The 15,068-nt window shown below is 42.2% G+C and overlaps 1 protein-coding gene across 1 annotated transcript in view; it reads left to right on the top strand.

Annotated features, from left to right (window-relative positions):
* Positions 1 to 690: 690 nt before the first annotated feature.
* Positions 691 to 15,068, top strand: part of LOC121279408 (solute carrier organic anion transporter family member 5A1) — a 269,590-nt gene continuing 255,212 nt past the window's right edge. Inside the window, exon 1 of the mRNA XM_041190629.1 lies at positions 691 to 1,975. Within this exon, the coding sequence (XP_041046563.1) occupies positions 1,126 to 1,975 (850 nt within the window). The 5' untranslated portion in view covers positions 691 to 1,125. The remainder of the gene's footprint in view (positions 1,976 to 15,068) is intronic.

Here is a 15,068-nt window from a genome sequence, read left to right on the forward strand (position 1 = left end):
TTTTTTTGTTTTTATATTAATTAATACTGGTTGTTATTTTGGGAAGCAATGTCATGATGCCTGAATTAATTTAAGCTAGATTTCAAAACATGTTGGAGCCATCCTCCCCATGGGTTGACTGATTGACTTGGGGTTGAATTTTTTTTCGATGAACTTTGCCAAAATTGCTTCAACAATGTCATCCCTTCGGACTGCGCCCGTACAATGATCCTTTGAAGTTTATTCATATGTTTTAAACAAAGCAACAGTCTTGACTGGTGGCCATTTTTGCTCGAAGGCTTGTTGTCGGGCGACAAGTTAACCACATCCTGAATAAGTATGTTTGTGGAGAAGCGTGCTTGGGTTTAAGAATATATTTTTAAAAAGCGGTGGAGTGGCGGGGCAGAGTGACCTGCGTCCTTGTGGCGGGTGTAACGCGCAAGGGTTCTGGGAAATGTAGTTCACAGCTTCACTCACTGATCGTGAGCACTGGAGCTCGACACAGAGCCACAAAAACAAAACAGAGCGGAGTAAGAGAGAGAAAGCTAAGGATCTATTCTTCCTCGGCTTCTGTGTGTTGCCTACATCGACCCAGCACGAACAGACAGTTTACTCCTCCCTCCTAACTCCGGGGCTGAGAAATGCTGGGCAAACTCCACCCCCACCACCCCCCCCCCCCCCCCCCCCCACTCCTCGCCTGCCCCTGGTGAGGTGGGATGACCGGCTCCTCGCTCCCTCTTTCTCTGTGTGAACACCGGCTCGGTGGCTGCTGCTGGTTTAACTGCTGAGAGGCGATGGACACCGCGGCAGCTCAGCAGCGTCTCTCACTCGTCCTGCCCGCCGACATCTGTGCGAGTGCGATCGCCGGCGCCCTGAGCCGCCTGCTGCCGTTCCGGTAGAGAGCAGCTGGCCACCGGGGAATGAGTGAGTGAGCAGAGCCCGGGCTCCCTCCCGCCATGTCCCTGCATTTCCTCACATTGTCCCTGGAGCTGTCAGTCACCGCAGCCGAGCAGCCGCCTGGAGTCCGCTCAACTCACCTCAGCGCCGCCTGCATCCCTCACTCCTGTGGCACCGGCAGCAGCTCCATTGCGGTTTGAATGCATTCATTCTGGGAGTGAGACTCCGTGACCGCGGACCACACTCACCATGGCTTCAAACCCACTCCTGGAAGGTAGCGTCCTGGCCAGGCAGCCGTCAGCGGCCGACGACCATTTCAAATGCAAAAGTTTACCCACTTTAAATGGCTCATGTTTGTTGTGGCCGGGAGCCCGGGAATCGGAGGCGGCCCCGACCAAGAGCAGCTCGATCGCAGCATTTTCCTCCTCCGCGTCCGGCAGCAGCGGGAAGCCGGTAGCCAGCAGCTGGAAGCGGGCTTCAGCTGGCAGCTCCCTGCCCTCCCCGCCCCCCCAGCCTCCCTGTGCGGCTCTGGGGAGCCGCTGCCCCGGGCTGATGTTCGGCGACTCCAGGTGTTTCCTCCTGTGCATGTGCTGCCTGACTTTCATCCAGTCCCTCATGGTCTCCGGCTACCTCAGCAGCGTTATCACCACCATGGAGAGGAGATACAACCTGAAAAGCTCCGAGTCCGGGCTCCTTGTCAGCTGCTTCGATATCGGCAGTTTGCTGGTGGTGGTTTTTATCAGTTACTTTGGGGGTCGGGGGCACAGACCACGCTGGTTGGCTGTGGGTGGTTTATTCATCGCAATCGGAGCGGCTCTCTTCACCCTGCCTCATTTCATCTCCCCACCGTATCAGATCCAGGAGTTGAACACGTCCGCCTCCAACGAGGGGCTGTGCAGCGGCCTCAATGGCACCGAGGGCAAAGACTCGGATTCGGGCTGTGTCAGCAAGGACTCTTCCAGCCATTACCACTCGCTGTATGTGGCTCTTTTTGTCTGTGCTCAGTTCCTCATAGGCGTGGGCTCGACCCCCATTTACACTCTGGGGCCCACCTACCTGGACGATAATGTGAAAACAGAGAACGCATCTCTATACTTGGGTAAGTGATAACTGTACACTATCGCCTGGCCAGCTTCAAGTGCTAAAAGTGATAGTAAGAATGCGCCAATAAGTTGTGCTGTGGAGGATAACCTGCTGGTTCGAGCCTTTCAACATGTAACTAAACCCTAAACCCGGTTTGTCAAAAACATTCTGAGTTTGGCTCTCTGCACAGCACATGGTCGTTTTTATTTAGCAGAACGCTGAGATAAGAAGTTTAAAGTGAATCTGGTTAACAGTGTCTTCTCGCTTATGCTCTAATTTTGCTTACTGGCATTACTATGGAAATTTATTGTATCCTCTATCACCATATTTGAATAACCTAATTGAAAATTGATCAAAAACTACTGCAGACTCTTAATTAATCATGTTTAAATAAATTGTGCCTATTGTTAGTCTTACAATTATGGTATATACTGAGATAATAATGCTACATATCATTAGATTTTTGAAGAAATAAATGTTGCTTCAATTAATAGATCAGAAACAATCATTTGTAGAAGTATAAGGAGTACTACTTGTATAAGTTCCATTTGATGAATCTGTGTGTTTCACTGCCAATTTTATTTTTGATTTGAAGATTGTTAAATAACAGTGAGTTATTTGCAGAATTGGCCTTAATGATCTGTTCATACACACAATGCCTCCAATAATTATGTGCATTTATCATCATAGCTTTGAAATCTGGCACCATTATTTTGACTTAAGTTAAATTATTACTGTAAGATGGGAAATTTGGATTGTTAAAAAAATTATCATGAATAAAATTTGAATGCAAGTATTTTCTTTGACTACCAAAGTAATATACTTGACAATACACTGTACTAAAATTCAATCTGGAGTGTACAGTGACACAAATACGTTAAATATTTCATTTTTCCTTTGATTCCCTGTGATTTAACAGAGTTCAATTGTTCCTTGAGATACTCATTGAATTGGCTGAGCGTTGTCAACACTGCTAATGATTTTCAAATAAAAATAATATTGACTCTGATATTCTGATTATCAAAAGTTACATTTTACCCAATATATCACAAATGGCCTTGACTATGCAATAATATCCATATGATTTTGCTTCACATACTGCAGCACATTCTTGGTAAAATCTGTAACATTGAGGAACTTTCACTTGCAAATGTTACCATGTATCCTATTAAAGTAATGCATGCAGAAAATTAAAAATGAATATGGTAATATAACCTATTGGTATTACAATGGCTTATTTCATATAGCAATACTTGGCAGTAATTTCATCTCAGTACCTGAGTGCAGTCACACTATTGGCAGAGCAGGGAAAGACACCCTATAGGGCTCTTGTGCACTTCCTAGTAACAAAGTAACATTGATACGTGCCTGCCCACTTTCTTAGATGGGCAAAGATATGTAACTTGAGAAGATTTTCAGAAAAAGGAGTTGGGAGAATTTAAAAAGTTATATAGACAGTAAGAGAACCATTTGTAACTTTAGACCTTTGAAATTTCCAATTGTGTAAACAATTTGTGAGGCTGTTGAAGGACTGCCTATACTCATGTCTGCCTGTCAGAGCAAATGTGTCAGTAGTGATAAATGTAACACTAGCCCTGTCGAAACCATTTGTGAGACCTTTTTAATAATAGATTTTTTTTGTTTTCAAACTTCATTGCTTCAATATTCTGTGATTAGTTTTCACTTGGAGATTGTTGAATTACTTTCCTTTCATGGATATAACACAAATTCAATTGCTCGACTTCATTGATGTGAAGTGCTTTCTGTCCTTTGTGCAAACTGCCAACAGGAAATACAAAAATAGATGTTATCCTCTTATACAGGTCAGGGAAATCCAACTGGTTGGACTTTCTAATATCACAGCAAGAACACATGTCATGCTAAATTCAGTATGGAAGGTGTAGTATGGCTAAGTTAAAAGCCCTTTTCTCATAAAGATGTTGAATATATCTTAGGGTTTCTGCACTTATAGGATCAAGTTATGTATGTTCTTAGTTTGTAATTGTTGATAACAATGAAATAAATCAGCTACTTTTATGCTGTTAGCAGAAACAGTAAAGCCACTATGAGGTGAATTTCACACCATAATGCAGTATTTCCCTTCATTAAAGCCGGAGTTACTTTATGTGTTTCAGCATAGTCTGCACTTCAATTATAAACTGTGACAGCAAAGATTCCATTCTTCTTGTGACTGTGAAAAATCTATATTTTCTTTCCTCTCTGTGAGAGACTGAACAGCTGTAGGTGTAGATCTTTGTGGAACATAGATGCTCATAACAGCTGAGAAATTTGTCAAGCCTGAGTGATCAAAGCCATTCAAATTAATAACCATGACTCAGAAGGTCCTAGATGTTTTTTAGTACAGATAGTCCATCACTGAGGCAGCTCATTAGCACAGTACTAATTGTAAACTAGTTCACAGAAGTTACCTTTACGTATTAGTAGAATATTTAGACAAAACATGCATGTTAGGAACAGACTTTAATGAAAGCAGCTTAGATTTGCATGAGAAACATTACTTTGGAATTATGACATGCATTACAAGCAACAATGGTAACAGTTCAGTCAATAAGCTAGCTACCAAGATACACATTAAATGCATATTTGTGATCACTGCAACTAAAGTCTTAATAAAACACAGAAGTATGAAAGCATGTTTGCGGTATCCTCATTTCTTTGTTTGAGTAATGAAATAATTACTGTCAGTTGTTACAGAATTCTTATTGATGTTTGATGATACACTGTGGTTGATCAGTGAATGACTAACTGAGCAATATTCATAGATACTTTCTTCCTCTACTAGTTGTCCACACTATTTTGCCTTGTAGCACATTTATTATAGTGTGTGCAGTATCCAGTGTGTTGGTTATAAAACTGTTTTTGGTTCCTGTAAACGTGAAGGTTGGAAATGGGCTTTTACAACACCGATCCAATTTAAAAGATGACAATAACAATAGCTGAGTTGTCAATAATTTCTACTGGTTAATCAACAAAGTATGAAAACAGTAATGTGCAAAGAGTGATCTATGATACATGGACCAAAATTAAATATAACTAGAAAATATTCCAGTAATCAGAGGTGGTGCTAGTATTTAACTCATAAAACTCAATAAGTGGTGTGAGGAAGAAATTTGTCTTGGCAGATATTTTCCAAGTTAAATTCTGTTTAAATATTTGAAAGAACAGAAGAGTTAGATGTGGCATTATTTTACAGCCAGAAAGAACCAGCAGGAGAGAAATTAGTTTATAAATTCCTTGAATCTTCCTTAAATCTATGTCCAAAATAATGCAAAGTTCTTGAATGATTTTGGGAGTGCTAGTTTTCTCCAGAAGCACAGCTAAGTTGATTTTTATATTTTGTTCACTCCCATCGTAATGTGGAACTGGAGGAGAAAGTGGAAGCTTTGCCAATTTTGATGGTCATGAACGTGTTTTATAAGTGTCATTTTGATTTATAATTATCCAGATGATGTAAATTACCTCAATAGAATACAGTTTGTATTTTCATCAAAATTGTAAATGTCAAAATAAGATGCAAAAAAGTTTACCAGCTTCTTGTGTAAGTAAATGTGTAATAACTGTCATAGAGTGATAGCATTTTGACACACCTGCTATTGCATTAGTCCTAGACAACTTAAAAAGGACTCTGCAATAACCTTTGAACTAATTGTTATTTTGTACATAATGGTCTGAAGTGTTGTTTATTATGGTGCTGTACATTCAAAAGAACAATATTAATCTAGCCAAGTCTTGAGGTACCAGGACCTGAAGATCTGTATCCCACTAAAAGTTGATGCTACCAGGAGCAGAAGGGCTAGAAAGGGGCAGAAAATTGGAGGGAGAGAATTTAGCCCACTCATTTGTCTTATAGTTCTCTTAACAGAATCGGCTTTGTTTTATAAAATTACAAAAAATAATAGACAGGTGAAGACACATTGGTCCATTCAGTCTATCCCACACAATATTGATACCTTAGGCAGGATTTTCTCTGCAGACTTCTGAACCCTGCTATCTGGCTCAAATGGGGATCCAAAGCCCTCACTCTGAGTGACTGATCCCTACAAAATGGTTTTGCCTGAATTGGCCAATCAATGGTTAGGGAGCTGGCTGGCTGTCCAATTAAAGATGGCAGTGGGAGGTGGAGTAGGGGGCCCTCGAAACTGGAGGGCTAATAGGAGGTCCTCCCATACGGAAGGGGCAAGAAAATTCCTTCGCACGTACGTAAGGGAGAGGGCACACAAAACAAAGATGCCCTCTCTTCACCTTTTAAAAATTTAAAGTAAAAACAATAGATTCAGCACCTGACCATCATTGTTGGGGGGAATCCATCCACTGGCCAGCCTGTGGATGCAGCTGAACCCAGGCAGGCAGGAAGGGCCTCTAATATAAAATAAATACAGAAAATGCTGGAAAAACTCAGCAGGTTTGGCAGCATCTGTGGAGAGAGAAACAGAGTTAACGTTTCGAGTCTGAATGACTCTTCTCTAAGCCTGCCTGGAGCACTGGTCTCCTGCTTTGCCGCTGGGAAGCTGTCTCCAGGCAGTGAAACTGTCCCCCGCCACTTGTGGGGACTTCAAAGAAAATTCCTGTCAGCTTCCGACAATTGGCCTTAACTGGCCATTAGCTAGTTCAATCAGCTACCTGGTGCTGCCTTACTTGAAACCCCACCCCCCCACCCCACATTATGCCTCTGGAAAAATGGCTCGTGGGTGGGGTAGAGCCAGGGAACTGGCATGTCGGCAGATCCTGCAATTCTCTGTGCCCACCTGTCTGTCTCTGTTCCCATCACTGCCGGGGCCTTAAAATCCAGTCTCCTGTGTATCACAATATATACACTCCACCCAAAACCATATGATCCCGTGAGAGAGCTAAAAGCCAGGCCAGTTTACGGGAAAACATCTGGGAAATGCCTCTCTGATCCATCTAAGCAATCAAAACTAATCCATCAATATCTTGCATTTATATAGTGTCTTTAACATAATCAAATGCCCCAAAGCATTTCATGAAAGTGTTATAAAGCAAACTTTGACACTGAGTCACACATTAGAGCAAATGGCCAAAAGTTTGGCCAAAGAGAGGTTTTAAAGACCATCTTAAAGAAGGAAAGTGAAGCAGAAAGATGGAGAGATTTCGGGAGGGTATTCCAAATCTTAGGGACTAGGCTGCTGAAGTCATAAGCACCAGTGATGGAGTAATTAAGATCAGAGATGCTCAACAGATCAGAATTAGTTGAGCACAGACATCTCAGAAGATTGTAGGGCTGAAGTAGATTACAGAGATATGGAAGGATGAGGCATACAGGGATTTGAAAACAAGGATGAGCATTTTAAAATCAAGGCATTGTTTGACTGGGAGCAAATGTAGTTCACCAAACACTAGGGTGAACAGGACTTTCTATGAATAAGGACTTACTGTGTATAAGTCTACCTCAATAGCTACAATGTTTTATAGCAGGAATTAGTCTAATGACCTTCCTCCACAACCTTTCAAGAACCTCAATAGCACCCAACATGTGAGGAGACCAAAACTGGACCATGTACCAAATGAGGCCGGTGCAAGGACAAAATTGGATGCTTGTCATATAATCAATTATCCTGTAAATGCATCTTAACACCATATTCACTGTAGCTATTGCTTCACAGAATTACTTAATATACATTTAGAGATATATGCACTAGAATATCCAAATCTCTTCCCTTTGCCACCTTCTTTGCCGCTTTTCCCTGAAGGGTGTATGTATGTTAAGCATTTACCTGGCACTTTCCCAGATTAAACATAATTTTCCATTCATGAGCCTAATCCCCTGAAACATCAAGATCCACCTGAAGACATTGAACATTTTCTGCAGTCCTACCATTCACACAGATCTTAAATTTATCTACAAGTTGGCAGATTGTGCCTTCAATACCTACAACTCGATTATTAATAAAAATAAAATAAGCAAATGTTCCGCCACTGATCCCTGTAGGACACCAATGGCCTCCAAACAGACTCACCTAGATCTATTTTTTAATGAAATCCTTCCAGACAATTTTCAAGAATCTTCAACCAGAAGTGTTGAGTGGATGATCCATCTCAGCCTCCTCCAGAGGTTCCCATCATCACAGATTGCCAGTCTTCAGCCAATTCAATTCACTCCATGTGATATCAAGAAACGCTGAAGACACTAGGTATTGCAAAGGCTATGGGCCCTGACAACATTCCAGCAATAGTGCTGAAGACTTGTGGTCCAGAACTTGCCATGCCCCTAGTCAAGCTGTTCTAGTACAGCTACAACACTGGCATTTATCTGGCAATATGAAAACATGCCCAGGTATGTTCTGTACAGAAGAAGCAGGACAAATCCAACCCAGCCAATTACCACCCCATCAGTCTACTCTCGATCATCAGTATATTGATGGAAGGGGTCATCAACAGTGCTATCAAGCGGCATTTGCTTAGCAATAACCTGCTCACTAACGCTCAGTTTGGGTTTTGCCAGGGTCACTTGGGTCCTGACCTCATTACAGCCTTGGTTCAAAAATGGACAAAAGAGCTGAACTCCAGAAGTGAGGAGAGAGCAGCTGCCCTTGATCTCAGGGCAGCATTTGACTGAGTGTGGCATCAAGGAGCCCTAGCAAAACAGGGGTCAATAGGAATTGGGAAACTCTCCGCTGGTTAGAGTCATACCTAGCATAAAGGAAGATGGTTGTGGCTGTTGGAGGTCAGTCATCTTAGTTCCAGGGCATCACTGCAGAAGTTTGTCAGGGTCATGTCCTAGGCCCAACAATCTTCACTGCTTCACAAATGACCTCACTCTATCATAAGGTCATAAGTGGGGATGTTTGCTGATGATTGCACAATGTTCAGCACTATTCACAACTCCTCAGATACTGAAGCAGTCCATATCCAAATGGCGCAAGACCTGGACAATATCCAGGCTTGGGCTGACAAGTGGCAAGTAACGTTTGCATCACACAAGAGCCAGGCAATGACCACCTCCAACAAGGGAGAATCTAACCATCATCCCTTCAATGCCATTACCATCGCTGAATTCCCCACTGTCAACATTCTGGGGTTACCATTAACCAGAAACTGAATTGGACTAGCCATATAAATACTTGTGGCTGCAAGAGCAGGTTAGAGGCTGGGAGTCCTCGGTGAGTAACTCATCTCCCAACTCCCCAAAGCCTGTCCACCATCTACAAGGCTCAAGTCAGAAATGTGATGGAATATGATCCATTTGCCTGGATGAGTGCAGCTCCAGCAACACCCAAGAAGCTTGACACCATCCAGGACAAAGCAGTCCGCTTGATTGGCACCCCGTCCACAAACGTTCACTCCCTCCACCACTGATGCACAGTCGCAGCAATATGTACTGTCTACAAGGTGCACTGCAGGAATTCACCTTGGACAGCACCTTCCAAACCCACAACCACTACCAATTAGAAGGATAAGGGCAGCGGATAGATGGGAACACCATGGCCTGGAAGTTCCCCTCCAAGTCATTCACCATCCTGATTTGGAAATATATCGCCATTCCTTCACTGTTGCTGGGTCAAAATCCTGGAACTCCCTAACAACACTGTAGGTGTACCTACACCACATGGATTGCAGTGGTTCAAGAAGGGAGCTCACCACCACCTTTTCAAGGGCAATTAGGGATAGGCAATAAATGCTGGCCTGGCCAGTGACACTATATAACATGAGTGAATAAAAAAAACTTCTCAATTCCACTCAGTATGCTACCACTACTATTAGAGACTTCAATCTTGTAGTGAGGCCTTTTATGTGGTATTTCATCAAAAATCTTTTGGAATCTAAGACAATGCCTATGAGGCTTCCCCCTTCCACCATCTTGGTCACTTTTTCAAACAAATTCAATCGGATTTGCATGACATGGACTTTTATGAAACTATGCTGGTTGCCCTAATATGTCGCTACTATTCAAAAATAATCACAAAATGATTCCCATAATAAGCTCTTGCTATTACTGATGTCAGGTTAATGGGCCTGTAGTTACCCAGGTCAGTCATGTCACCTTTTGTGGACAACAGTAGCATCTTTCACATCTACGGGAACTATTCCAGAGTGTAATAATCCATTATAAATATGGGCTAAGGACTCACACTGCACCTGTCCCATCCCTCTGAGGATCTTGGATAGGAATCATTCAGCCCAGCTGCTCTACTTTTAAGTTCTTAATTCTATCTAAAACAATATGCTTGTCTGTTTTAGTGTTACAAGTTTAATTATTAAAATCCTTCAATTCTAACAGTCAAGCATCGTCTTCAGGAATGAAAACCAATTTGAAGTGCCCATTTAATATTTCCAGCATATCCAATGTTACCTATCCTTGAATATTTTCCAATGACTCAATACTGTCTTTGACAGTTCTTATTCTTCACATAATTGAAAAAGTTTTTTCTGTTACTTCCACATTTAGCCATGACCCTCTTTATGCTTATTTAAGAAAAACCTTCATTTTCTTTTGGAGAAGCTTGAGCTATAAAAGCTGTAAAATCAAATTAAATGTACTTATGAGACTTCTGAATTCCTCAAAAAGTTGTGTTTCATTTAAGAAGTCAATTCATGAATTTCAGAATAAATTAGTTGTAATTTTGAATATATTGACATTTACAGTTTGAGATTAAAGCACAGTGGTGTTTTAACCTGAGTGGTTTGAGAATGTAGGGATAATGTTCAATAGGTATCTGTCTATTTAGCAATGGTAATATGGGTGCTTGAAGCCTAAGAATTGAGTTTCGGTCTATCTGTTTGGGTCTTCACTGGAAATTTGCTTGGCATTAGCCCATTTTGGCTGGCCTTTTCTTTGGACGTATCCCACATGAGTGCACGTGAGAAATTAGCTTGTGCCTATTTAATATGTGCAAAATTATTTTTTAATATTTGCTTGTTTAAGGACATAAATGCCATTGTTATGCCATTATAGCTGAAAGAGGAGGGCATGCAGCTGGTAAGAGTTAAGAGGCCTATTTGCAGCTGCAAAGTGAAGGAGCAGAATGAGAGAGCTTGTGAGTGGCTTTACCCCACTGGAGTGTTCACGCCAAGGATTTCATATCTACCATTCAATGAGGAGCAGTGTGTGAGTGGACCCTGGTTTACCAGGGAAACCGTCACAGAACTGTATCACCTGCTATAGGACCAGCTGTAGCCCCGCACTAGATCAAGATCTTCTTGCCTGTAGCTCTTAAAGTAACTGATCTCGAATTTTTATAGACTGGAGTCATTCCAGGCTGCATCAAGTAACATGACAACATTAGACAATCTTCTGTGGGGGCCTGTATCAAGTAGGTGACAGAATGTGCAATTCACTCGATTCACTAATTTCATTTCCTTCCTTGTGAAGGTTACGCAGCAGGATGACAGAGCTCTAACCTTTGCTAAGATTCTAGACTTCACCTAGGTGCAGGGCATCATTGACTGTACCTACACAGCCACACATGCTCTCAACAGAAGACCCTGGAATATATATGAACAGGAAGGACTTCCACTAGCTGAACTTGTTGTTGGCATGAGATGAAATGCATGCATCATGCAGGTCAGTGCCAAGCATCCTGACAGATGTCATGATGCCTTCATTCACCACCAGTCATCAATTCTCCATTTCTTTTTACCAAATCATCTGTTGAAACACTGACTACTTGGAGACCAGCCCATTTTTAGCAAATAGGGCTTGTAACATCTGTTGGGAATCCATGTACCGATGTCATGCATTCACTAGAACTCTGATAGAGCAAATTATTAACTTGTACAAACAATCCATTTGCTAGACAGGTCAGAAACTCTCCTGTGGTACAGCCCCTTGAGAATCTCCATTTTGTGCTGCAGAATCCACCACTTCATCCATGCAAAGTAGCCAACCCATAGCGTCATCTGCAAGGGAAGACATAAAGATGGAGAAACATGAAGAACAGGAAAACACAAAGGATAATGAAGAGGAGCAAGGTTACTGCCAGCTACAAGAGCTCTTTGACAGCACATCAGCAAGGAGTTTTCAGCTAAATAATTCATATTCCCTGCACCAACACATTCCTGAGGTTGGTCTGACCACTTCCACTATCCCCAGGATGGCACTTAACATAAACACCAGAAGGGACTTTCAGCCAAATCTTGTTGCCTGATGAACAGATAATCCCCAATCAAACCCAGCACACCACGAATTGTGTACACAGCTGAATTGACAATAAACATTACCACATCCATAAAGTATTATGTGCCCTGGTGCAAGCCCTTAGAGCCTGACTTTAGTCCCATGCTATCTATTCCGGTACACTTATGAAGTGCATCTCCAGTAGCTTCAGCATGGAAGCAGAAGGCTGTAACCAGAGAAGGTGCACTGATCTGTAGGAGGGCAGACAGCATGAAGGGTGTTACAGCACAAAGGCCCTATCTATGCCTCCATGAAAACTCTGGGGTGTAGATTTTGAATGACAGCTATTTGGCAGGGGCTTTGCATCCTTAAGCAGTGAACAAAAACTCCTGCTCCCTGGTTATCTCCTCTACCAGAACTTTCACTGCATTACCTGAGAAACGAGGGGCTTCAGTTTCATACATTTTGCTTTTAGCTGCAGCACATTTGTGAGTCACTACTCATTAAAATCACCTCCCCTATTAGTTACCTTTAAAATGTGGGAGCCCTATTGAATATCCTATCTCGGCCAATTGGTGAGCTGTCAACTACAAGCATGACTAATGTAACTATCTCCCTCTTAATATGGAAATGAAACTCAAAGTGGTACATGCCTCATATCAGTGGGTCTGGGCAGGCAAAGCAGATCCCTGACTGTTTTATGCCCACTTAGGTACTCATTGAAAATTGCCTCCTGTCTCCTTTCTGCAAAGAATCTGGTGCATTAAGATTAATGGACAGAAAGCCATGGGCAGTGCAACATTGAGCACCTCTAAAGTGCCTAGAACACAGGATGAACGTATTTTACAATACTGACAGTAAGACACCCTTGAAAGGAAACTTGACATGACAAAAATGTTATTCTGCAGTACTGGGGAATATGCCTATGTGAGAACGGGTGAGTGACTGAATGAATGTGAAGATAAAAAGGATAATACCATGGTTTTGAGGGTGGACCTTTGACCTCTTGGTCTCCTACCACCTACTCTATGTACCTTTCTCCTGAAAGCAGAGTAAAAAGAGTAAAGTGGTAGAATGATGAAGCTGAGAAAAAATGTGTTGCCTAATTACTCAGCCCAACACCATCTTTGGTGTGTGCATGAATGTACAATATATAGGGATATTGGATTGATGTTGTTGCTTTCCACTTTCAGTGGCCCACAGAACCAATGTATTAGCATGGCAACAATACAGATCGCTGTATTAATTTGAAAAGTAGCTGAATATCCAGACTATTCAATCACATGAACTGTCACAACTGCTTCTGTTCCTGGCACAGCACCCGTGCATGCATACTGGCACCAGGTGGAGCCATGGCTGATTTTTATTTACCTCTAACATAGACGCTGAGTTTACTTGCAACAGATCTACCAGTGTCCCAGGTTAAGCTGAGACAGGGATTAAATCTGCAAGCTTCTTTGCCGGCACAACTCAACTCTTTATTGCAGACACTCACTGACGAGCCTCCTATCGGTGGAGGATTGCCCAAAAATCTTATCAGGGAAAATTGCCATGACATGTCAGGAGAAAGCAATCACAGAGTGTTGTGACTGGAAGAAGAATGACACCTGGAAAACACTAATAATTAATTAGGTAGGTTAAGTGACATTACTATAGGAGTTGTTGGTTACAAGCATTTGACTAATCCTTTCCATAAAATCCTTTGAGTCCTAAGGGAAAAGTGGGATTCAGTGGTAACGGCAGACTGTAGCAAAATCAAACATACCTGGTTACTTTTTCATGATTTCAAAACATAAACAGCAGTACTTCTTTGGATCGTGATATCTCGTTGAAAGCAAATGCACTTTTTGAAGGACGAAACTGTATAATCTCAACATTTTTTTCGTGGATGAAAGCAGTTTCAATTCTTCAGTTGTTTTGGTATTTCCCTGCTTATTTTGTAACGCAGTCATCAAAACCAAAGGAACTTAGCTAAACTACTCAGAGAGAATACACACTGTCATGTGGCATTTAACTGTCCATTCTGGCAATTTAAGAGGTGAAATTAAAGCACAGGTCTTGTGCCAGAAGCACATTAAGACCTTATTTTCTGGGGTATTTTGATTTACCAGGGGTGTGAGTGCAGACCTACAAAAATATATGTAAATTAAGGCAGGGCTTCACTGCCTCAAAAGTCCCTGTGCTGTGCACTGGGAACTCAAAGTCACTGCTGTGTGCTATATGACTTTCAATTTTTGTCTTTCAGTTTGTATCTGTGTCTGTGGCATAGCTACCTTGTATTCTGAGAATTTTGGCCCCAGAATTGCTTGGTTGTTCCAGCAGATTCCTTTGGGGCAATTTTTACCTAATCTGCTCATTGGGAAGCTGACAGAATTAGTAGTTTCAGATTCTGCCTAATTTTACTTTCCATTGAAATCAATGGGGGATAATATTCGACAGAGTGTAAAACTGGCATTCCACCTGATCCCATCAATATCCTGCATGGGGCTGGGGTAGGGCAGGGGTTTTAGTTTAAAATGGTCCCATACTTGTAACTTGAGTCCACTGGAACAAAAACAAAGAAGGTAAGTTTTAAATTGTTTTTGTGTGGCCTATAAAATATGAATGCACCTCTGGCCCCTTCCCACAAAAAATAATCTGGCATACTGCCACTCAGATCTTTCCCCACCACCCCACCCGCCCGAAGTTGCCTTGATGCCCACTGGGTAGCCTCTGGGCTATCTAATATTGTACTGGCCTGAACCCGGTGAACTGTGTTGGGGTGTGGTTTAACTAAGTAAGGCCTGAGCCTCAACAATGGCTCCGAACTCTTCGCCGTCAGAACTCTGCTGGTCAGCTGCCCTAAAATTAAAATTGGCCGTTGTCATTCACTTTTCTATTTTTAAAATTCTTTCATGGGATGTGGGTATTGCTGGCTAGGCCTCCATTTACTGCCCATCCCAAATTGCCCTTGAGAAAAGTGATGGAAGTCTGCCTCGATGTTGGCGCATTGTTGTATGATTCTCCCTGAGAAACA

Source organism: Carcharodon carcharias, chromosome 6 (assembly GCF_017639515.1).
Source record: "Carcharodon carcharias isolate sCarCar2 chromosome 6, sCarCar2.pri, whole genome shotgun sequence".
Taxonomy (NCBI): Eukaryota; Metazoa; Chordata; class Chondrichthyes; order Lamniformes; family Lamnidae; genus Carcharodon; species Carcharodon carcharias.